The following is a 25672-nucleotide window of genomic DNA, read 5'->3' on the forward strand; positions in this document are numbered from 1 at the left end:
CTCACTCCATTCCTGCTGCTCACGAATCCCGCCACCCTTCATTTTTAGAGGACAAACTTGTATTCAAATGATAGTAATTGATCCTTAAAATGAGAATTATGAGCAAATTGTTTGTAAAAATGTTCTAAGGAAATCATAAATAGCAGTGGGAAGATTAAATCAGGAACAGTTTTGCTAAAGCTCACCACCTGAGTCCCAAACTAGGATTTAATGATAAGTAGATGAATCTGAAGAGCTGAGAAGCTTTAAGAATAAATGATTCAAGGCTAAAATGTTTCCCATATTAACTCAAATTGACATAAATAAAAGTAAAATTGTACCAAAAAATATGACAAAAAGGTATGACAAGCTACTGAAGCCAAAGTACAATATATAAAATATAGCCTCTGGAAACCTAGAATTGACCATCAAGGTTATAATCCATGTAACTGAAGCTTAATTTCGAAATATTCATTTCAGGTTTGAGCATTTCATTTATCTGCTTCATCATGATACTGACATGTGGTAACATAAAGATTAAAATTATTACCTTAATAGTAAGAGAGTAAATTCCTAATACCTGTCTATGTTAACAATTTAGAACTGAATCTCTTAACATTTCATAAGTGACACCATGTCCCTACTCAAAGTAAAGCATTTCCTGGGTCTAATTTTTATTTGCTGGATGCAAGGTGTGCTTTTAGGCTGGTTTAGAGACCATAGATTCACAGCCTGTGTATTTTTTATATTTAACTAGATTCAACATTTAGCCAGAATCAAGAATCACTTTGAACTCTCTTTCAGGAAAACTGAGAATTTCTTCTCCTGGATACTCACTTCTCCTTCTGCTTTCTCATTTTTGTACTGATGCATTCTCTCTCTTAAATGATTACACTTGTTGATTAACTCCTCATTTCTTTCCTCCAGCATCAGACCTTGTTTCTCACGTTCAGCCTGAAGTTTTCTCACGATCTGCTGAAACTGGTCTTGGATGCTAATGACCGTCTTCTCTTTACTGTCGGCTCTCTTTTGTGCATCATCCAGTTGCTGTCGGAGCAACATGTTTTCACTCTGGAGTTGAGATAATCTCTCCTCTAAGGATTCCTGCTTTCTAATATATTTACTCACTTTGCCTTGTTCATTCTGATACATGTGTTCAATTTCCTGCTTTTGACACTCTGCTTGGCTTAGGTCTCTCTGGGCACGTTCTAATGTCAAAGTCTTTTCTCTGAGATCATCTCTCGTGTGATGCAGCTTGATTTTCAGCTTATTGAATTCACTTTCCGCTGCAGACAGTTGCTGGGAAAGCATCTCATTGTTCTCTTTTAGATGAGCCACATCGGACTCCATTTTGTCCTGCAAGCATAACCACTCTTCTTTTGCTCTCTGGAAGGCAAGTTCCAGGTCTCTTTTTGATGTCTGACCTTGATCATGATCGTGTAAGGCAGCAGCCAGTCTAGAACGGTAGGATTTCACTTCCGTTTCCAGTCTTTGTTTGCTGTCTTTTTTGTTCTCCAGCTTTGAGTTTAGCATTGTATTCTCAGCTGTCAGAGCATTAAGCTGGCCTGTACAGTGGGATATAGTCTGTGTTAACGTTTCCTCAGTCAGTTTTACTTCCTTTTGAAGATTATCGTTCTTTACTTTGAGAATTTCAATGTCCTCAAAATAGTTCTCTTCCTTTGCCCGGTGCTGATTTTTCATTGCATCTATCTCCAGTCTTAGCATGGCTATTTCATCCTGCAGCATGTGGTTTTTGAGCAACAGGGCTTTTGTGTCTTCACAACTATCAGAAACCTAAGTGAAACAAAGGAGATTTTTAGCTAGTACTCAAGTGACATTTCATGATTTCCTCTGAAATGAAAGACTAACTTGATGTTTATACAATGAAAAGACTGCACCAAGTGTGTCTCCAACAGGAAAAAATAAGGTTCAATATAAACCTCAGACTTTATACAAGCAGAAATTCCCAAAGGTTCAAAAATTTCATGGAAGACAATGAATCCATGAAAGTCAAAAAGAAATCCCAAGAGACTTTTCAAGATGCTCAGAATTGGAAAGGCTTCTCTCCGAACCACAACAAACCCAGCAGGCTTAAAAGAAAAGATTTATAGATCTGACTACACTTAAAAATTGCATCTGAAAAAAAAAAAAAATTGCATCTGATGTGGAATATTTATATAATGGAAAACTAGGAAGCCATAAAAAAAGAATGAAATAATGCTATTTGCAGCAACAGGGATGGACCTAGACATATCACCCTAAGTGAAGTAAGTCAGACAGAGACAAGTATTATGTCATACTGCTTATATGGAGAATCTAAAATCAACTTATTCACACAACAGAAAGAGACTCATAGACACAGAAAACAAACTTATGGTCACCACAGGGGAAAGCAGGGTAGGGGAAGGGATAAATTAGGATGTCAGGATTAACATATACACACTAGGAGATATAAAATAACCAACAGAGATCTACTGTACAACAGAAGGAACTATACTTAATATTCTGCAAGAAGAATCTGAAAAGGAATATGTGTGTATGTGTGAGTGTGTGTGTGAGTGAGTGTGTATTAGTCACTCAGTCATGTCCGACTCTTTGCGACCCCATAGACTGTATCCTGCCAGGCTCCTCTGTCCATGGAATTTCCCAGGCAAGAATACTGGAGTGGGTTAGCCATTTCCTTCTCCAGGGGATCTTCCAACCCAAGGATTGAACCCAGGTGTCCTGCATTGCAGGCAGATTCTTTACAGTCTGAGCCAGCAGGGAAGTCCCATTTACATAAGTTACACACATATACATATATATCTGAATCACTGTGCTCTGTACCTGAAACTCACACAATATTGTTCATCAACTGGAATTCAGTAAACACCACCACTTGCTAAGTTTATAGACACTGCATCCCATTCCTCCTATGCAGCTACTTCACAGTAAGAGCCTCAACTCTATAAATAGACTACATTTTGTACAAAAAGGTTTTTCTTGAGAACATGCTACCTTCTAACATTTTAATAGGCAATTACAAGGATTACACCTATTGACAACTGTATCAAGCACTTCTACAAACATCAATTAACTCATTAGCTGTAATGATTCTGGAAAGGAGAAGGTTAAAAATGTGAGTAAGCTGCAGCCTTTTCATCAGGTCTTCGACTCTACTAGTCCTCTTATATCAAACCACAGCTACTTCTCTGGTGCAAACATAGAAATACAAAATAAGCCTCTTATTTCATTCATGGTACATACACTAACTGTAAATAAGGTAAAATTTAGAGCCCTCTTAGAAAACCATGAGATTATTTGCTGCTGCAATAACTTTCATTATCTCTCCATAATGTTTAAAATAGTAAGATGGGGGAAACACAATGAAAAACACTTAATAATTATCACTAAATGTATACTATGGCGTATCTATCACTGTTTTCTAAAGTTCCTTGTACTGAAACAGGACACTCACAGAGCAGAGTGTTAATTTTCTCACAAGTAGAAGAATGACATCCAAAATGTGGTCTCTGAACTGCCTATAGTTTTCTCCTTACCATCAGGGGAAGTGATAAACTAACCTAATGATCAATCAAGGTAGTGAAATCATTACCAAAACCCAGAATATCGATTATTAGTAGCAAGAGTTTTTCTCCCCCCCTTGGTTGGGGGGGGCACTTTTATAAGTTTATTCTAAAGAAACACCTTTTTAAAGTGTTCCAAACTGTTTTAACAACTGATGGCACAGTTTTTATAAACTGAAAAGCTGTAAATGATGTGAAAAGGCCATTGACAGGGCACTGGTTACAGAAATGAGAGTGGAGCCAGGAGCGGACTCTGACTGAGACACTGGAGGTGAGGACTGGCATGCGGTGACCGACGCGCTCACTCCAAAGCAGAGGGACTCGGTTGGGTCGCGCCGTCGATGGGGGAGCACACGTGGTCTGCCTGGCCTAAACTATAAGCAGGGTCCCGGCTGTGTGAGATAGCCACAAAAGATTTGAGATCAATTCCTACGGAAAATATTAATGGCCTCTCCTTGGATCAGGCCATTGTATGTCCCTACCTGACTGCTGTAGACACATGGATTTGAATTACACATACTACTTTCCCGAGCTCTCACCGAGAGCTTTTTGTTGTGGGAGATATGCTGCTAGGACCTCGGAATGGAACCCGCTCCGTGTTTGAGAGGGACATCGGGTGTGGGAGCAAATTCCTCTGCTCTGAGATGCCACTCGAGAACTCTGCAGAATGAAGGACAACCAACTTCAAGAGTGTCTGGTTTCTACCAACTGCTGGAGAAAAACCCACGGGGAGCATTCCTGCACCTCTCGAGGATGCCAGTTAACACCTGTCCTTGAGGACACTACTGTGAGAGAAACCCAGCCGGGAAAGCTGGAGCCAGCTCTGAGCTTTCACGGGGCAGGTGGACTGAGGGCTGACTGACGGGCACAGAGGGAGGGGCGTCCACGACCCTCAGCCACCTGTCAGACCGAAGGCCAGAGGTAACTTGATGTGAAATTAGGCACGATGGTCCCTCCCACTTCCCCTTCTCTTCTAGACCTATTTACTCATGAATGCTCCGTCAAGGCTGAAGGATCTGTCGCCTGAGGTGGGCTGAGAGCTTACCCTCCAGTTTCCACACCAATATCAACCCTCTGGTTCCTCAGGATCTACTGACATGACCTCTTCTGCCCTCTGCTCGAAAAAGTGCACCCAGCATGTCAGGATTATACAATTCTTATTTCTGGCCTTGTTACTTTGGGAATTTTGCATTTCTTTTCTTTTCTTTTTAACAAGTAACCTAAAATTTCCTATAACACTAAACAAAATGATACTATAAATAATATTGATGAAAGAAGTGTCAGAAATTTGAAACTCTCACCAAAGGTTACTCTACCTGACTCAGATGACTTCTCTCCGTCTTCAGTTTCATTTCCAGTGCTCGGAGAGTGAGTGCTAGTCGCTGTGTCACTACAACTTCTTTACTGTATTTGTCTTCTTTTCTTCTTAACTGCGCCCTCATTTTTTCATATAACATATTGGCATTTCTTCTATTCTCTTCCTCTTGTTTTAAGGTGAACCTGCAAAATTTAGAGCTCTTCTTAGAATATCATGAGATTATCTACTGCTGCAATAACTTTTGTTCCCTCTTCACAATGTTTAAAATAGTAAACATGGGGGGAGTACAATGAAAAACACTTCATAATGGTCACTGTTTTCAGACAGAGGGTTAAGAATAAAACAGCATAACATTTTGTTTTCATTTTCTCTTGAGAAAAATGGCTACTTCATACATCTGCGGGTGGGAACGTAAAGTAATATAAACTTTCCTATGAATAATTTAGAAATATAGATCACAGACCTTTTTTAAGTTCTCATACTTTAACCAAATAATACAATATTATTAAAGATAATGTATTCAAAATAATTAGAAAGGTAGAAATGAATTCATAGAAAAGATGCTCCTTGTAGTATTAACTAGAATACAGAAAACTGAAAAACAACTGAAAGTCAATTTGGTAAATATTTAATGGGGTTTCCGTGATAGTAGACTTCTGTATGGTCATGAAAATGATGATTTGGAAGAATATACATTAAGTTATTAAAGCATTCACTGTTAAGAACTTGCTACATTATTTCCAAGAAAATCACTCTCCACAATACTAATGACGTTTTCTCCGCTGTAAGATTCCAGAGGGTAAATTAGTAATTATAACACATCAATGTCCCTGCAGTATTAAAGTAAGTTAACAGTTCAAAGATTTCTTTCAAACTGAGATGTACAGTACCTCAACCTGCTGAACTCTCGTTCCCAGTCCACTTTCTGATGCTCTAACTGTGATTTCACTTCTTTTGTTTCTGACAGCTCTTTCTGTAGCCCACTAACCTTACTTTCCATTTTTTTAATCTTTCCTCTAAGCAGTTCACAGTGGCTTTTGTTAACTGCTACTAATCTTTCATACGAAAGAATTGTATCCCGGATTTTCAACAAGCTAACAGAATCTGCATGATGAAGAAAACAAAGATAAAAACAAAAAAAATTTTGTGTGAGTCATTTTTGAGTATAAAGGACTGGGCTTTTCACGTTCACTCATCCACGCAATGAACAAATATTAAGTGTCTATAATGTGGAAGGTATTATTCTAAGCTCTGCAGATAAAATAGGCGCCCCTGGCTCTTGTTTAGCTTGAAGTCTAGCAGAAGAGAAAGACAAATAAAATAATTACGACCTCAGACAAATACTCTAAGAAAAGAGAGTTCTATGATCACATAACAGAACTTGACATAGACTGGGTCCAGGAAAGAGTTCCCTGGGGAAGAGATGTCACACTGAGGAATGAAGGATGAGCAGGAAGCAGGAAGCAGAGCAGGAAGAACAACACTGTGGACAGTCTGCAGCTGCCACGTGTTTCTAACCAACACAGAGTGAAAAGCTACCGATTTACCTTCCTGAGTGAAGTGAGCAAAAATAACACCGACAAAATACATTAAACAATGAATTTCATGACAAAGGCCTTCAGGGAATGAAGAACAATCATCCCGGAAACACATGAGGTTAGCCTAAGGAACGCCCCTGCTCACTGCCTTGAGAGAATTTCCAGGCCCCAACCTGGGGTGGGGGGGGGCGGGGGGACAGAAACTGAGTCAGCCAGACTCCCTGACAGGAGGTGATGAAGCTGACAGTCTGGTGAGACCAAAGCGGGCAGAGATCACAGATCAGAACTGTGGAGAGGAGAGAGTGGAACAGAAAAAGGACCCTGGAGATCTGAGGAGGAGCCCCTCAGGTATTCAGCAGAGGAACGAACAGTGCCCATCTGTGAGAAACCACCTGAGACCAGGGAGAAACCACCTGAAAAGACTACAGGAACCCGAGCCTGGTGCTCACTCATTCCCAGGAATTCTATCTATTCTCCTGAGCCAGGCTGGGAAAACATCTTACAGTAGAATGAATGGGGTAGTCAGTAAGGTCTTGCCTTCAAGGCAGGAGATAATCAGCCCCAGCCCCAGGGCCCCTCTGGATGCACCTAACAAATCATGAGGAGCAAGAGCACAGAAGGACCTCAGGAAAACTCTTGATCTTTGGAAACAAAATCACACGGATCGAAATAATCCTTGGATCAGAGAGGTAATGAAAAGAAGAATTACACAGTATTTTGAACTGAAGGAAAATGAAAACATTAAGGCCAGCAGACATTTTAGGAAACTGACATGCTGATTCTAAAATTCATGTAGAATGAAGGGTAAAAAATAAAACCAGATGATGCTAGACAATTGTGACCTCTAACCATGCAGCAAAGAGAAGCAACACGTGGGTTACATGATAAGACCTGAATTTTTTAAAATAGTTAATAATTAAAGTTTCTGTGTAGACCGAGGTCCCTCAAGGTGGAGCAGCAGGGAAAGAAGTTCTGAGGTTATTTCAGTTATTCTAGGAAGAAAACGATGCTAACCTGACCTTGAGTGAAGGCACAGGAAAGAACAATCAATAGAAGATACAGTGAGTGAGGAGGATCACAGGCCTGTGGTCAGAGCACACGCTCACTGTCATGTTCTTTTAATACAGAACATACTTCTGAGAGGCACAGCACTGTAACGTATCCCTGGCTCTAGACCAGTACTGACAAGGTGTGCACATATCACTGCTCTATACACAGACAGGCTTTCTGTTAACATTTACACTGCGGTCCTACCTTTACACCCCAAGCCAAGTGGTTCTACTTGCAACATGGAATTCGTAGAGTAAAGCACGTCACCATCCTCAGAAACATTCTCAGACAACTGAGGTAAATCATCCAGGTGGTTCACGTAATCAATTTGTTCTTTGACCTACACATAAATAATACTGTCTCACAATGTCCTTAAAATATGTATAAAATATACTAAGTGTACAGAGGTGCTAAATCTCTTCATCAAAGCAAAAACACACACTTCTTAAAAGATTTTTATCAAAAGGATAACGTTATCAGTAGTGTTTCTAAATGATGAGTTCACAGTAAAGTTCTCTACAACAAAGGAAGATTTTCTATTTTGCACTATTCCTTTCACAAAGTATTTTTTACTAGGATAATATTTTTTAAAATTATTATTATTTTTTTTTTACTATACCTTCTTCTTTTCATACGGTGGTATTCTTGCAGGCCTAAAAAAAACAAATGATTCTTTTCAGGCTAATAGCAAATACTCAAAAATACAAACAATACCTAAACTTCTCTGTTTTAGATAAACTCTTTGCACTGGCAAGTAATTTTCTATACAAGGATGCAACAATTAGTAAGAGGAGCATTAAAGGACAAAGAAAATATATCAGTAATATTAATGAAGCATTAAATTTAGATCCAAGGAAAAGGAAAAACAACGTTACTTGCGTTATGTGATAGAAAGCGGTATACCAGGGTGTTTTGCACCTGTCATTTTCAATAAGAACTAACTTTTATGGCAATAAAACCTATCTGGGAGATATTCCTTAAGTCCTTCTAAGAAAGAAACCCATTTTGAATAACCACAATATTAGCTTTTGGAGGACTTCCTAGGCAACTGCTATGCATTATTATAAGCACTGACATGTCTCACAGGCATTTTCCTCCTCACAGTCATTCTGAGAGAGAGGCATAGGGAGAAACGGAGCACAGTGAGGCTGAGGAACGCTCCCAAGCCCACTCAGCACATTACCAACCACCCAGAATCGAAACCCAGGAAGTCTGGCTTCAACGCTGGTCCTCCAAAATGTGCTGAGAAAGTAATATTGAAAAGTCTTTTTAAGTAACGTGATGGCAAATGAATCTATAGTATTATTCCATGTCTAGCTATAACTATAAATAATGATTTCTAAATCCTAAAACGTATTTCTCAAAAAATAAAAAGACCAGATGTAGGCAAGACTGGAAATCTACTTTCAATAAAGATTTTTCATAAATAAATTCATCAATAGGCATTCATTCAACCATTCTGCTGTTTCTTCATGCATCTGACGTCCACCTTTTGAGCACACAATGTGTGTTAATGCAGTCTTAGTACAGGAAGCATGATTGTAGTCATTTAGATCTTTATCATCCAAAAGGAATAATCTGTGAAAGATTGTTAATAATTTTTTTTCTATTTTATATAAACAAAATCTTCCCCTTTACCCTGGAATCCGAAAATAGCTATGAAGTTAATACGACGTGATGTTTCAGAGTACCTTACAAAATCATAGCTACTCATCAAGTTACTATCAACTAGAATCATCAAGGAATGATCAAATCTTATTCAGTATAGCCTAAATGTTTGTAAATTCACAATCATGTAATTTTTGAAAATCTACGTGTGATAGAATTAACTTAAGTAGTTATCCGCATATTCAATTATATAGGAATATTACACTTCAGAACCAATGAACAAGCCCTTACCATAAAACTATATATGAGCTGAAGTATTATGTACAATTAGTTTACTGTAATAGTTTAAAGATAATGTCATACAATCAATAAGCTTTCTAATACTGGAAATGCAAGCAAGACTAAATAAACACGTCCTCTGCTGGCTCATTTCCAATAGCATACACACTCTAAAAGCTCCCCTTTTCACATAAAACGAGAAACTCCTTTGAACGCCACATCCCTCTTCAGTTACCATCCAGTTCTTCAGTGCCTGTCCCAATAATATTCCCTACGCAGCTGTTTACGTGTATTCACTACAGGCCAGCTTCCAAGGGGACTCTTCACTGGAACGACTTCCCGCCAAAGGCATTGGTCCTCACCTTAGCCTTTCAGCAACTCTCACCTACAGTTCATCCACTGTATTGAGGAAAGTCTTGTCTTGGCCTGTGCACTGGATTATGGTACTCTATTTCCAGCAGTAGTCAGGACTAATATTACTTACCCTACAAACAAAGAACCTGTAGAACGTACCTGTCATCATCTTCATCCACTTTGTTGTCGTCATTCACGAGCAGCAGCCCACCAGTCAGTGAATTGGCCTTTTCAAATACTGGTGCAATCACACAGTCTTCTGGTGTCTGTTTATCATTGTTCTTTTCCTTTACTTTCTTCCTGTGCACGCCAGGATCGCTACTTTTAAAAAATCCACAAAAAAGCCAATGTTTTCTAATAATTCAACTGATATAGAATAAAAAAAAATTCTTGCAAAATTCCAAGTCTTACCCATCTTAAGTCATTGATTAACTCTCAAAACAGTTATGAAGTACCAACCATACGCAAGAAACAAATTCTTCCTTCAAACACAAATATACAATTATGATACAATATGATATGTAACAGTTGACATATTAAAGTCATAAGTGGAAGAAGGAAGGATTTACAGAAGAAGTGAAGAGAGGACGTCATGAGAAACAGAAAAGGGAGAGAATCATTCTACTTGGAGATTCGAATGTGAGCACAAACATCAGGCACAGGGCATCTAGGTTGTTTCCGAGGAACCTGGAAGAGCACAAAATACAAGGAAGAAAGCAGAGAGATGCATCTGGAAAGACATTGGGAAGAACCTCAAGGGCTACACTGAACACCTGGAGATTTACACTATAGATTTACACTACATTTTTTGTTTTGCTTCTAAATATACTAATGGTGAATTTAGGGATTTTCCTGCTGGTCCAGTGCTTAGGAGTCCAATACAGGGGGTGGCAGTTCAATTCCTTGTCAGGGAAGATCCTACATGCCACAGTGCAACTAAACCCATGCTCCACAACTACTGAAGCCAGCACCCTAGAGCCCATGCTCAGCATCAAGAGAAGCCACCACAATGAGAAGCCCAAGCTCTGCAGCAGCAAGAAGCAATGCAGCCAAAAATAAATTAAAAAGAGAATTCAAAGAAAAAAGTAACAATTTAGATGATATGCTAAATGACATGAGGTACATATACCATGAAAGAAGAAATCAAGGAAATATTTGGCCAGAGTCGGGGGAGTTTACTTTTAAACCACCCACATGACAGGGTGACATGAGCATCATGGCTGAAAAACAGGCACCTCATTAGTTCTCCTGCCACCAACAGCAATTTGGCCTCCATCCATGGACATACTCAAAGTGCTAGGAGAAAAAAAACTGCCAACCAAGAGTACTCTATCCAGAAAAGTTGTCTTTCAGAAATGAAGGAGAAATAAAAACTTTCCCAGACAAAGCAAACCTGACGGAGTTCATCACCACTAGTCCGGCCTCATAAGAAATGCTGAAAGAAGTCCTCAAACTGAAATGAAAGGATGCTCATTAGTGACATAAAATAAATTTAAATATACAACACACTGGTTAAGGCAAGTATGCAGTCAAATCCAGAATACTCTAATACTATAACATGATAGTCTATTAACAAAGTAACTCTAGTATTGAGGCTAAAGGACAAGAGTATTGAAAATAACTATATCCCTAGTAAAATATAACATGTGTAAATCACAAACATTGGCTCAAGTGAGAAATTATTTTATAGGAAAATAACAAATGACCTGATGTTAAATATTGATACAGGATTACCTATCAAAATGTTCATTCTCCATAGCAGTACACTCCTGGTTGCTGTTTCTTCCACTCTTCAATCCACTCCCATCAGCAGCATCATATTCGTTGTCTGGTACTTCCACTTCACGACTTTGGTGCTTCTGTTCTCCTTCAACCTTTAGTAAAAATTTGACACTATGAATAATTGCTACTTCTTTATCATAAAGATCTTTCTTTTCAATTTCATTATTTGCCTCAGTGTGTGCCCTGAATTTAAGTGATAAAAATATTTTTGTGCTTGTTGTAATTTTATCATTATAAGTCATTGAAATTTTTGTAAAATCTGCTCCTTTCTGTTTGAGGAAAAGAAACAAAATTCCCACAATTTCAAAAACAGCTTTCTTAATAAGATGCATTATTCACATTCAGTCTTCCCCATCTAACTGGCGGAGACACAGAAATAAAAAGACAAAGACACAAAATCTGTCCTCTTTGGTCTTTACCACCTGGATTTTCCATTAAACAGCCAGATGTAGAGGTTGCGACACCTTACTGCCTCAGAGACAGAAAGGAAACATTCTTCTTTATGCACTAAAGCTATTCTTTTCCCTCTGCCTTTTACAATTCTTTTTTTCATTTGGATCCAGGAGATAGCCAAAAAATGATCAGTTCAGTTCAGTTGCTCAGCCATGTCCGACTCTTTGCGACCCCATGAACTGTAGCACACCAGGCCTCCCTGTCCATCACCAACTCCTAGAGTTCACCCAAACCCATGTCCATTGAGTCGGTGACGCCATTCAACCATCTCATCCTCTGTCGTCCCCTTCTCCTCCTGCTTTCAATCTTTCCCAGCATCAGGGTCTTTTCCAATGAGTCAGCTCTTTGCATGAGGTGGCCAAAGGACTGGAGTTTCAGCTTCAACATCAGTCCTACCAATGAACACCCAGGACTGATCTCCTTTAGGATGGACTGGTTGGATCTCCTTGCAGTCCAAGGGACTCTCAAGAGTCTTCTCCAACACCACAGTTCAAAAGCATCAATTCTTCGGCACTTAGCTTTCTTTATAGTCCAACACTCACATTCATACATGACCACTGGAAAAACCATAGCCTTGACCAGACGGACCTTTGTTGGCAAAGTAACGTCTCTGCTTTTTAATATGCTGTCTAGGTTGGTCATAACTTTCCTTCTAAGGAGCAAGAGTCTTTTAATTTCATGGCTGCAGTCACCATCTGTAGTGATTTTGGAGCCCAAAAAAATAAAGTCAGCCACTGTTTCCACTGTTTCCCCATCTATTTGCCATGAAGTGATGGGACTGGATGCCATGATCTTAGTTTTCTGAATGTTGAGCTTTAAGCCAACTTTTTCACTCTCCTCTTTCACTTTCATCAAGAGGCTTTTTAGTTCTTCTTCACTTTCTGCCATAAGGGTGGTGTCATCTGCATATCTGAGATTATTGATATTTTTCCCGGCAACCTTGATTCCAGCTTGTGCTTCCTCTAGCCCAGCGTTTCTCATGATGTATTCTGCATATACATTAAACAAGTAGTGTGACAATATATAGCCTTGACGTACTCCTTTTCCTATTTGGAACCAGTCTGTTGTTCCATGTCCAGTTCTAACTGTTGCTTCCTAACCTACATACAGATTTCTCAAGAGGCAGGTCAGGTGGTCTGGTATTGCCAACTCTTTAAGAATTTTCCACAGTTTATTGTGATCCACACAGTCAAAGGCTTTGGTATAGTCAATAATGCAGAAATAGATGTTTTTCTGGAACTCTCTTGCTTTTTCGATGATCAGCGGATGGTGTTCACTAAAATATGAACCAAAGTTTACCAAATACCAGGAGCAGAATGAAACTGAGGAGTTGTTAGTGAGTGTGGAATTCTGGAATATAAGTAATGCTTCCCAATTCCACATGCAATAACCATCAAACCTTACAGCTAGAGGGTATAGAAATAATTGCCTACTGTCGCCCCACTATTTACCAAAAACAACAATAAAATAAAAAAAAGTTCAAGGTTTTGTTCAAAGCCCCTAAAGTGGTACTCCCTAGCATTTTATGGCACCAAAAGAAATCATACAATTCTGTAACCTTGAATGTGATAAATTACCAAATGAATTCATCAGATTAATCAGACAAGTTAAAAGTGTGACTTTGGCACAGTATTTTTAAATGCCTTAGTTGGGGATAGGGCTCATCTCCTTTTTTTTTTTAACACAAGAATACATAGAGTTTTTTTCTTTCTTTCCTTGTCCATTTTCAAACTCCATCAAAGCATCTCTTACACAAAAGAATAAGCAAACAATTTTAAAAACCTGTTACTGAAGAAGGAAAAATCTCACAGCGTCTCAAAACTCAGTTTTCTCCTTTGGAGATAAACACTTAATTTTTTTTTTTCTTTTTTGCTGAGGGTTTATACTACCTAAGGGCTTCCCTGGTGGCTCAAATATTAAAGAATCCACCTTCAGTGTGGGAGACGTGGGATGGGAAGATCCCCTGGAGAAGGGAACGGCTACCCACTCTGGTATTCCATGGACAGAGGAGCCTGGCAGACTACAGTCCAAGGGCTCACCAAGAGTCAGACACGACTGAGCAACTTTCACACATACACACACACACACACAACCTATGTGACAAAATCACACACGTCAAAACTTACATTTTAGTAAAAAACATAATGGAAAGGTCTGTCTCAAAAGAAACATCTGAGAGTGGTGATTAAAGCATATGTGGGTGTACATGTATTTGTTATTAAAAAGCTCCTGAAGCGGCCATGCTGGAAACCTAAGTGCCCAGGGACTGCAGAAAGCAGAGATCACACAGATTCATCTACAATGAAGAGATCAGAGGGAACACGTGTTTATGTCCCTTCTCTCAGTCACTGCTTTCTTCCCATTCTATGGAAATACAACATATTTAATCCAACAGAGTTAAAGAAAAAGAAAAAAAAACCCGCAAAACCCTAGCTGATTATACTTCTTAAGCAATTTCCTTGGTGCTTATTCTGGCTCAGAAGATCACATGGTACATAGCTAAATGAGTTTCCCAGTCCACATGAAAGACTGACGGAGACAGAATTAGATATTAGATTGATTGAAGGACAAGAGCCATGCCATGAAAATAGTTTCCTGAATTCCTCTTATTGAGATGGCAGAAATAATCTATTTCTACACAATTACCTATTTAGATGACCCCACTTTATTCATAAGTGGAAAATCAAATGGACCAGATCATTGAGAAAGAGAAAAACCAAAGCAAGAGCAAATGAACCTCTACCTCTTTTGAAAGTTGAATTATCTTCTTCCAAAGCCCGCAACTCTACTTGTAACATGTCTATTTCATTCTTAAATCTCTGCATATCCTTCTGTAATCCTTCATTTACATACACTTTGGATGTTCTGTGACTTTTCGGTGGAGAACTCCCATTTTCTAATTCGGGTTCCATGTTTTTACCCTTACTAGCACTACAATTATCTGCATGCAGTGGCTTCTGGAATCAGTCCTGTATTGGTTTGCTTTTCTGACCAGTATTTGTAACAACAGCAGGAGTACTGTGACTTTTGATTTAAATAATGTGTTTCACCTTCCTGGATTGGACAAGCCACAGACTAGACTGATGTGTCTGTCTGATGTCTAATTTCCAATTAGTAGGATTTTGCCTCATATTTTGTAACATTTGCATATCGAACTCTTGGTCTTCTTTCACTTCAAAAGTAACTACCGGGTCTCCTACTTTTTTATTTTCTGTGTCATTATAAAAACTCTCCTCAATTTTGATAAACATGTGTTCGACGTCTAATTGATCATTTTCAATGTCTACTTTATTTTCAGTGAAACAAAGCTTTGAAGGTGACTGACAAGCATATCCCAGGGACCCAAAGTTTACAGACAATGGAAAAACATTTTCGAGACTGGGTTCTTTTCGTTCAGGAAATGCTTAGAATACTAGACACATAGAAACTCCAAATGCATAGTTTCCCTCACAATCAGGTATATTATTTCTCATATTAGGAGATATTTCCTTTTTGTTTACTCCTTTTTTTTTGGGTTATCACGTGGTGGATCTTCCTCAGGACAAACGGTAATTTTGTATTTCTCACAAATTTCACCAAACTTCTGCTTTAACTCATTTCTAATGGCTTTTAACTTATGTGTCCATTCTAATTTGCCTTGTTTGATACACATTTTCTCATATAGTATTAAACCAGAAATTGAAATTTACAGTTTTACATACCTGTGAATGGTTATTTCCAATTCCATCAAGTTTTTCTTGTTCTTCCTCTGATATCATTTCCAAGTCTAGTTCTGCCGACAAACCTGTATGTTTAGTTAAAATTACTTAGAATGTTTAGGTAAGAGACATAATCTTCATTGAAAATGTAGATCTAAAACATTGTATCAAATGACAGATTAAGTCAACCTTAATCTTCAGCTGAATATCTACTTCTTTAATACTTCCAACGATCTAAAAATTTCAACAAACAATTTGGGAAATACCAGATGTCACCAGGTTACAGGCACACAAGCAGCTCAAAGATTCATTCACAGATTCATCCAACCATCAGTGAACAAAACAATCAGAAACCAAACAAAATTTCAAAATACAGGACAGACATAAAAAGTCGCTATACATCCTCTTCTCTACTTCCAAACAGTACCTTCTTAACAACATGCCAAGCTTCAACTGCAAAATTACTGATGGTTTACAAAATTCCTCTTACTTTTTATGCTTTTATCAGTTCCTTAATCTGAAATGCTTCCCTGTACTCTTTGGCAAATTACTTTTCATCTTTTAAGACTCAACCTGCTTTGTGAACTTGTCTTTGATTACAGCTATCTTTCCCCAGATAAAGAGGTATCTCTTTCCTTGTAGCTACCTTAGTACTTTAAAGATTTTTCTAGTGTATCCTTCTAGATTTTCCTAGTGATAGATACACATCTGAACTGTAAATTATTTCTTCACATGCCAATCCTCTTGGCTCCTAAACTGCAGAGGAGAAGCTCTTAAAAATCACCTTGGTATAGACAGCCAACAGGAATTTGCTGTGTGGCTCAGGAAACTCAAACAGGGGCTCTGTATCAACGTAGAGGGGTGGGGTGGGGAGGGAGATGGGAGGGAGGTTCAAAAGGGAGGGGAGATATGTATACCTATGGCTGATTCATGCTGACGTTTGACAGAAAACAACAAAATTCCGCAATTATCCTTCAATAAAATAAATAAATTTAAGAAATCACCTTGGTATAAATAGTCTTTATTTCTTTTATTTAATAATTATTTCTCGGGTTTCTGCTCAGGACTAGACACCGGAGTTTAAAGAAAAATGTAGATAAAAGGTGTCAGGGATGGCTTTTCTAGAGACACTGCCTGAGCGGAGACTTCCAGGGCACAGAGGGCAGGAGGAGAGAGCACTGAAGGCTGCCGCACGACGGGAGAGGAGCAGACGCAACACAGGGCAGATGTTTGTCCAAGTCCAGGGACGGGGACTGACGACGATCGCGGCATCCGGCCCCATCACGTCGTGGCAAAGAGATGGGGAAACAATGCGAACAGTGACACACTTTATTTTCTTGGGCTCATAGGTCAATGCAGATGGTGACTGCAGCCATGAAATTAAAAGACGCTTGCTCCTTGGAAGAAAAGATGTGACAAACTTTGAGAGCATATTAAAAAGCAGAGACATTACTTTGCTGACAAAGGTCTGTCTAGTCAAAGCTGTGGTTTTTCCAGGAGTCATGTATGGATGTCAGAGTTGGACCATAAAGAAGACTGAATGCCAAAGAACTGATGCTTTTCAACTGTGGTATTGGAGAAGACTCTTGAGAGTCCCTTGGACTGCAAGGAGATCCAACCAATCAATCCTAAAGGAGATCAGTTCTGAATCTTCATTGGAAGGACTGACGCTGACACCAAAGCTCCACTACTTTGGCCACCTGATGTAAAGAACTGACTCACTAGAAAAGACTCTGATGCTGGGAAAGACTGAAGTCAGGAGGAGAAGGGGATGACAGAGGAAGAGATGGTTGGATGGCATCACCGGCTCCATAAACATGAGTTTGAGCAAGCTCCAGGAGATGGAGAAGGACAGGGAAGCCTGGTGTGCTGCAGTCCATGGGGTCACATAGAGTCAGACATGACTGAGTGACTAAACAACAACAGGAACAGGTGAGGAGGGCATCAACAGCAGTTCAGAATTCCAGGACAAAGGACAGAAAGAGCTAGAGATGGAGAGTCAGGCAGAAGTCATAGTATGAAAGCATCAATGTCGCTTTAAGAGGTCTAGACATTAACGTGATTCAGAGTGCTTCATGGACACGTGTGCTTTTGACATTGCTGACTAACTGCTAAGGGAGGGATGAAATTGAAGAGCATACAAATAAAATAAGGAAGATGAATCTGAAGGCATTAAGAGTGGGGAAAAAAAGTGGATGCAGGCCTGGACTGAGGGAGTGTTTCCAGAAATATTTAGGATATAAAACTTTCAGGGTCTAGTATAGAATAAATCTTTAAGAAACCAACAAATATACAAATCCTGGGACTCAGAAGGAGTAGATTCAGCTTGGTATTTTATGAAAGGTATCAACTGAGAAGAGAAACAATCAACAAGAACTGACTGAACTTGCTTCTGTTTATTTTGTAGTTTTCCTATTTCACACTGTCCAGTGTTGAAGGGACTCATGTAGCCGTTTTACTTGAATCTGTGTTTCCTGGACATACCAAGCTCACGGAGAAACAAGAGCAAATGACTCAGTTGTATAGATTGAAAAAAAAAAGACAAACACTTTGAGTTGAGAGCTTGCAGTCACTATTCTAGGAGATAACTGAGAATCTGTTGTAAATGCAAAGGTGAGGATAGAAACGAAAAAACTACAGGAGTATAAAAAGAAACAGCGTATGATTTCTTACTATAGTCCTGACCATATGACTGTTTAAAGGCACTAAATTAATTAGTATTTATGGACAACACGTTATTAGACGTGATTACTCAATAGACTGGGCATCCTAGTAGAATCAGAATTGATTTTCTATATACTGCTTTTAAATGATACAGCACTCCTTCAAACCAACATCCCTTGTGAACTCTTAATTCACTACAAATAATAAAACAAGTTGATATACTATGTGGACACAGCTGAGAAGGAGGTACTATTTAGCAAATTTCCCATGACTCCCATTACCACTGGGAAAGCCAATTCTAAAATATATGAAGTCATAGAAAACACAAGAACTATTTTAGTATTTGGTTTCAAAGCTCCTTTTGCAGTTATATTGAATATAATGATAACTAATACTTAAGAATTTAGAGCTACATAAAAATATTGCTACGAAGTCACATTTTAAGAGGGCAATCTAGATGTCTACCTAGGTCTCCCAACTAGTCCCAGAGTTCTAAATATAGTCCTGCTACCCACTCTCGGGTGTATACTAAATACTAGCCAAAATGAACTTACTTTCTCCTAATTCTCTCTGTTATTTATTATATTACTATGGTCAGAGGAGAATGCAAACATCTTGCTAAGAGGTATTTATTGGCTGTAGGTTTCATAAAAGGAGTCAGCACAAGGTAGGTTTTGCCACAAAATCTAATTTGTAACCGTCAGAATGATGCTAAGGCCGTGCCCAGGAGGCCGACAGCTGAGTGCTCTGGGCTTCTGCATTACCTTGTTCGCTTTCTCTGTTTTCTGGCATTTGAGACTGGCACAGGTCATGGAGCATGGAATTCCCTACCAGAAACACCGCTGCAATATTCGTCTTTACTGTATCTGTTATGGTCATCTGTCCAAATTCTGTGGATGTTGACTGATTTTTGGTCATTGATTGTGACATCAATAGACACTGATCACCAACTTTCAAATGCCCAGCTCTTTGACAAGTCTCATTGCTGAGGCTCAAAGTAGTAGAAGACCAATCTGAAAAATGTGAAAACAAAGTCTCCATTTATTAGAATATGAGTAAGAATACAACTCTGACTAACGTGTACAAAGTCTTTCCTCAGAGAATCAGTTCCATCTCCTCCTCTCCCCTCAGACTCACTAGTCCTTCACAGCTTCTTGTATCTTACATGTCACTGTCATGAAGAGACTTTAACTAGTGCATCTCATTTCTTCTATTTTTTAATTTTCTAGTATTACTTATGTTGATTCACTCCATTTCTATTACATAGTCTGTATTCCATAATAACTTTACTGATAATTGTTTTCAGCATACAAATATTTTATTAACAAAATATACGTCCAACTTATTTTACATTTAATTATGCCTTACAATACAGTGTGCTCTAGAGACCATGGTTTTAAAAACACTTTTAATGAATGGTACTACTTTAATTAATGGTACAAACCAAGACAACATTAAAAAGCAAAGACATCAGTTTGTCGACAAAAGTCCATACAGCCAAAGCCATGGTTTTTTCAGTATCATGTGCAGATGTGAGAGTTGGACCATAAAGAAGGCTGAGCACCAAAGAATTGATCCTTTCAAATTGTGGTGCTGGAGAAGACTCTTGAGAGTTCCTTGGACAGGAAAGAGATCAAACCAGTCATTCCTAAGGGAAATCAACCCTGAATGCTCACTGGATGGACTGATGCTGAAACTGAAGCTCCAATACCTTGGGCACCTGATGTGAAGAGCCAATTCACCGGAAAAGACCCTGATGCTGGGAAAGATTGACGGCAGGAGGAGAAGGGGGAAGCAGAGGATGAGATGGTTGGATAGCATTGCTGATTCAATGGACATGAACTTGGGCAAACTCCAGGAGATGGTGAGGCACAGGGAGGCCTAGCGTGCTGCAGTCAATGCGGTCACAAAGAGTTGGACATGATTAGCAACTGAACACCACCACCAACTACTTTATTACAATGAGACGGTCTTTCTCAAATTATCAGTATCCTCAGAACTGAATTTTTAAGGCATGGAGGAAATCATAAAGTTATATAGGAAATGATAGCTTTGTGGGTCACTAATTGTTTCCACGTGAAAATAGGATAAGTCCAGGACCACACTGGATCCAAAGAGCACAGGGCACCATGAGGCAAGAATGAATACAACACAAGAATATTTGCTTTAAAAAAAAAAGGAATTATCAGGTCTAAATTTCTTAAGAGAAGTCAAAGAAACAAGCAAGAAATGTAAAACTGAAACTTTAAATCCTGTGTCAACACAAGGGCCCTTTTATCATTTCACATCCAACCACATCAATGGTTTCAAATGGTGGTTCTCAAGTGTGCCCCCAGAATCCCTAAGTCCAGAGACCCATTGGGTCAGGGGTCTAGGAGGTCAGAACTATTTTCACAACAACACTAAACGTCACTTTCATTCTCATTCTGTTCTGAGTGCGCAGTGGGTTCTTCAGACACAGCATAGGTGATATCAAAACTCTAATGACCAATGGAATTAGCCATTATGATCATGTGTGTTGTATTTTATGTTTTTTAGTTTTATTTTCCAGGAGTCTCTGGTGGAGGCGTGGGTCGGCAGGGGCCTGCTGCGGTATTCATGGGGACACTGAGTGCAGCAGTGCAAGCACGGGGCCTTTTGGAAGAGGTCGCCATTATCTTCATTACCTCCACCACAGGTTGGCCTCAGGTCAAACAACAGGGAGGGAACACAGCCCCGCCCACGAACAGAAAATTGGATTCAAGATTTACTGAGCATGGCCCCACCCATCAGAACAAGACACAGTTCCCCCTCAGTCAGTTCTCCCATCTGGAAGCATCCATAAGCCTCTTATCCTTACCTATCAGAGGGCACAAAGAATGAAAACCACAATCACAGAAAACTAACAAAACTGATTACATGGACCACAGCCTTGCCTAACTCACTGAAACTATGAGCCAAGCCATGTATGGCCACCCAAGACGGATGGGTCATGGTGGAGCATTCTGACAAAATGTGGTCCACTGGAGAAGAGAATGGCAAACCACTTCAGTATTCTTGCCTTGAGAGCCCCATGAACAGTATGAAACGACACAAAGACAGGACACTGAAAGATGAACTCCCCAGGTCGGTAGGTGCCCAATATGCTATTAGAGATTAGTGGAGAAATAACTCCAGAAAGAATGAAGAGACGGAGCCAAAGCAAAAACAAGTTGTGGATGTGACTGATGATGGAAGTTAAAGCCTAATGCTGTAAAGAGCAATATTCCATAGGAACCTGGAAAGTTAGGTCCATGAATCAAGGGAAATGGGAAATGGTCAAACAGGAGATGGCAAGAGTGAATATCAACATTTTAGGAATCAGTGAACGAAAATGGACTAGAATGGGTGAATTTAACTCAGATGACCATTATATCTACTACAGTGGACAAGAATCCCTTAGAAGAAATGGAGTAGCCATCACAGTCAACATTAGAGTCTGAAATGCAGTACTTGGATGCAATCTCAAAAACAACAGAATGATCTCTGTTTCCAAGACAAACCATTCAGTATCACAGTAATCCAAGTCTATGCCCCGATCACTTCTGCTGAAGAAGCTGAAGTTGAACAGTTCTCTGAAGACCTATAAAACCTTCTAGAATGAACACCCAAAAAATGTCCTTTTCATTGTAGGGGACAGGAATGCAAAAGTAGGAAGTCAAGAGATACCTGGAGTAACAGGCAAATTTGACCTTGGAGTACAAAACGAAGCAGGGAAAAGACTAACAGAGCTTTGCCAAGAGAAACCACTAGTCATAGCAAAGACCCTCTTCCAACAGCACAAAACAACACTTTACACATGGACATCACCAGATGGTCCATAACTAAATTAGATTGATTATATTCTTGCAGCCAAAGATGGAGAAGCGCTATACAGTCAGCAAAGAAATGGGAGCTGACTGTGGCTCAGATCATGAACTCCTTATTGCCAAATTCAGACTTAAATTGAAGAAAGCAAGGAAAACCACTAGACCATTCAGGTATGACCTAAATCAAAACCCTTAGGATTATACAATAGAAGTGACAAATAGACTCAAGGGATTAGATCTCATAGACAGAGTGCCTGAAGAACTATAGATGGAGGATTGTGACATTGTACAGGAGGCAGTAATCAAGACCGTCCCCAAGAAGAAGAAATGCAAAAAGGCAAAATGGTTGCCTGAGGAGTCCTTACAAATAGCTGAGAAAAGAAGAGAAGCTAAAGGCAAAGGAGAAAAGGAAAGATATACCCATTTGAATGCAGAGTTCCAAGGAATAGCAGGAGAGAAAAGAAAGTCTTCCTCAGTGATCAATGCAAAGAAATAAAGGAAAACAATAAAGACTAGAAAGCTCTTCAAGAAAATTAGATATACCAAGGGACCATTTCATGCAAAGATGAGCACAATAAAGGATAGAAATGGTATGGACCTAACAGAAGCAGATGATATCAAGAGGTGGCAAGAATACACAGAAGAACTATACAAAAAAGATCTTCATGACCCAGATAAGCACGATGGTGTGATCACTCACCTAGAGCCAGATAGAAAAGAATGTGAAGTTAAGTGGGCCTTAGGAAGCATCACTACGAGCAAAGCTAGTGGAGGTGATGGAATTCCCATTCAGCTATTTTAAATCCAAAAAGATGCTGCTGTGAAAATCTGGAAAACTCAGCAGTGTCCACAGGACCGGAAAAGGTCAGTTTTCATTCCAATCCCAAAGAAAGGCAATGCCAAAGAATGTTCAAACTACCATACAATTGCACTCATCTCACACGCTAGCAAAGTAATGCTCAAAATTCTCCAGGCTAGGCTTCAACATTACATGAATCATGAACCTGCAGATGCTCGAGCTGGATTTAGAAAAGGCAGAGGAACCAGAGATCAAATGGCCAACATCCGTTGGATCATCAAAAAGCAAAAGAGTTCCAGAAACACATCTTCTTCTGCTTTATTGACTATGCCAAAGCTTTTGACTGTGTGGATCATAACAAACTAGAAAATTCTTAAAGAGATGGGAATAGCAGACTGCCTGACCTGCCTTCTGAGAAATATGTATGCAGTACAAGAAGCAACAGTTAGAACTGGACATGGAACAACAGACTGGTTCCAAATAGGGAAAGGCGTATGTCAAGGCTGTATATTGTCACACTGCTTATTTAACTTGTATACAGAGTACATCATGGGAAAATGCTGAGCTGGATGAAGCACAAGCTGGAATCGAGATTGCCGGGAGAAATATCAACAACCTCAGATATGCAGATGACACCACCCTTATGGCAGAAAGTGAAGAAGAACTAAAGAGCCTCTTGATGAAAGTGAAAGAGGAGGGTGAAAAAGTTGGCTTAAAACTCAACATTCAGAAAACTAAAATCATGGCATCCGGTCCCATTACTTCATGGCAAAAAGATGTGGAAACAGTGGAAACAGTGACAGACTTTATTTTATTGGGCTCCAAAATCACTGCAGATGGTGACTGCAGCCATGAAATTAAGATGCTTGCTCCTTGGAAGAAAAGTTATGACCAACCTAGACAGCAGAGTAAAGCAGAGACATTACTTTGCCAATATTGGCACATCTAGTCAAAGCTCTGGTTTTTCCAGTAGTCATGTATGGATGTGAGAGTTAGACTATAAAGAAAGCTGAGCACCAAAGAATTGATGCTTTTGAACTGTGGTGCTGAAGATTCTTGAGAGTCCCTTGGACTGCAAGGAGATCAAACCAGTTAATTCTAAAGGAAAGCAGTCCTGAATATTCATTGGAAAGACTGATGCTGAAGCTAAAACTTCAATACTTTGGCCATCTGATGTGAAGAACCAACTCATTGGAAAAGACCCTGATGCTGGGAAAGATTGAAGGCAGGGGAAGAAGAGGAAGACAGAGGATGAGATGGTTGGATGGCATCACCAACTCAACGGACATGAGTTTGTGTAAGCTCCAGGTGTTGGTGATGGACAGGGAAGCCTGGTGTCTGCAGTCCACAGGGTAGCAAAGAGCTGGACACAACTGAGCAACTGAACTGAGCTCCAATATAGTGAATATCAATAGACAAAAATAAAAGTTCCTTGGAATTCTCAATAATTTTCAGAAATATAAAAGAATCCTAAAGCCAAAACCTTTCAGAATCATTGTTTTAAAATATTATGTCATCAAATAGTCATTAAAGTATGATTACTTCCCCTCATTCCAATAATCAAAGACACCATAAACTCACATACACACACAAACACACACATAGTCTGCTAACCAAAACATCTGATAGGCCTACATTCATCTGTGTAACAACACTAAAATGAAATAATTATAAGCTGAAATATAACTAACAAATTAGCAAGTAAAACTTTACTCAAGGCAAAGGTCAGAGATCAAGTAAGCATCTTTGGACACTGGAAAAATCTTAGAGTCTAATAATTAATCTCTGAGAATTCCTGAGAAATATAGAAGTTCCAAACTGAGAACCATAGGGTATCGAAACATATACAGAAACATATTGAGTTCAAGCTTACATTTTAAAAATTCTTGTTCTTATGCTTGTACCTATCTTTTCTATCAAAACACGGATACCAACAATAACATTTGGATTATGTATGTCAAATTCTTCAATTAAATTTTCAAAAAAAAAGTTAGCAGTATGAAGACTGAGCATTTCAAATATTTCAGTGTCCCTCTTTCCAGAGTTAAGTGTGTATTGCAAAATTTACCTGAACTGGATGTTTGAAAATCCTTCATTCCAACTGTTATATTAGGAACAGAATCTTCCACTAAGACTGCAGGCTGAATGGGTTTGGAAACAAGTTGATTAATAAATAATGTACATATGATACAATCCACAGTTCATAATTCAAGATAAAAACATAAACGATTTTACCTTCACATTAACGTATTTCTCAGGAGAATCTAAAAGGCAAAAGGGACACAGACTTAATTATATATAAATATGAAAGCCAGCTGCACATCCATGCAGAGTTAGGACTCAGCAGAATCCTCGCACTCAGCCTTGGCAGTGAATATATTCAGTTTTAGTGTCTTGATTTCAGGGGTATGTTAGGACACCCGCAAAACAGACATATGAATCCACAATGGATAGTGAAGAAAAAATAGAAATACAGGTTTAACGAAACAGTTAAGATTTCAAAAGTAACACTATGTTTTCAATGACTATAAAATATTAAAGAGCACACAGACCAATGTGTACATGACGACTGATGAGAAGAAAATTGATCTTAATCAGAGGAGCAAATCATGACCCCAAGAAGATAAACATGAAGGCTGATGGTAAAATACACCAGTATATCTTGAATGTAATACAGCGGTTATCATTTATAACATTATACTACAAGTATTTATCATGTTCTTCGATCTGTCCAGTCATTTAAGAAGTACACAGTGG

The 25672-nt window shown here is 39.0% G+C and overlaps 1 protein-coding gene across 2 annotated transcripts in view; it reads right to left on the bottom strand.

Annotated features, from left to right (window-relative positions):
• LOC122681641 (ankyrin repeat domain-containing protein 26-like) overlaps window positions 1-11422 on the bottom strand; it is a 32211-nt gene extending 20789 nt beyond the window's left edge. Inside the window, exons 1-7 of one of the 2 annotated variants that reach the window (XM_043883926.1) lie at window positions 10104-11422; window positions 9852-10013; window positions 8071-8104; window positions 7656-7791; window positions 5754-5967; window positions 4862-5045; window positions 817-1773 (exon numbers count right to left, since the gene is read on the bottom strand). In XM_043883926.1, the coding sequence (XP_043739861.1) occupies window positions 817-1773; window positions 4862-5045; window positions 5754-5967; window positions 7656-7692 (1392 nt within the window). In that variant the 5' untranslated portion in view covers window positions 7693-7791; window positions 8071-8104; window positions 9852-10013; window positions 10104-11422. Of the gene's footprint in view, window positions 1-816; window positions 1774-4861; window positions 5046-5753; window positions 5968-7655; window positions 7792-8070; window positions 8105-9851 lie in introns of both variants that reach the window. The other variant, XR_006337058.1, reaches the window with a different exon arrangement.
• Between the last annotated feature and the right edge of the window lie 14250 nt (window positions 11423-25672).

The sequence above is a fragment of the Cervus elaphus genome, chromosome 23 (assembly GCF_910594005.1).
Source record: "Cervus elaphus chromosome 23, mCerEla1.1, whole genome shotgun sequence".
Lineage (NCBI taxonomy): Eukaryota > Metazoa > Chordata > Mammalia > Artiodactyla > Cervidae > Cervus > Cervus elaphus.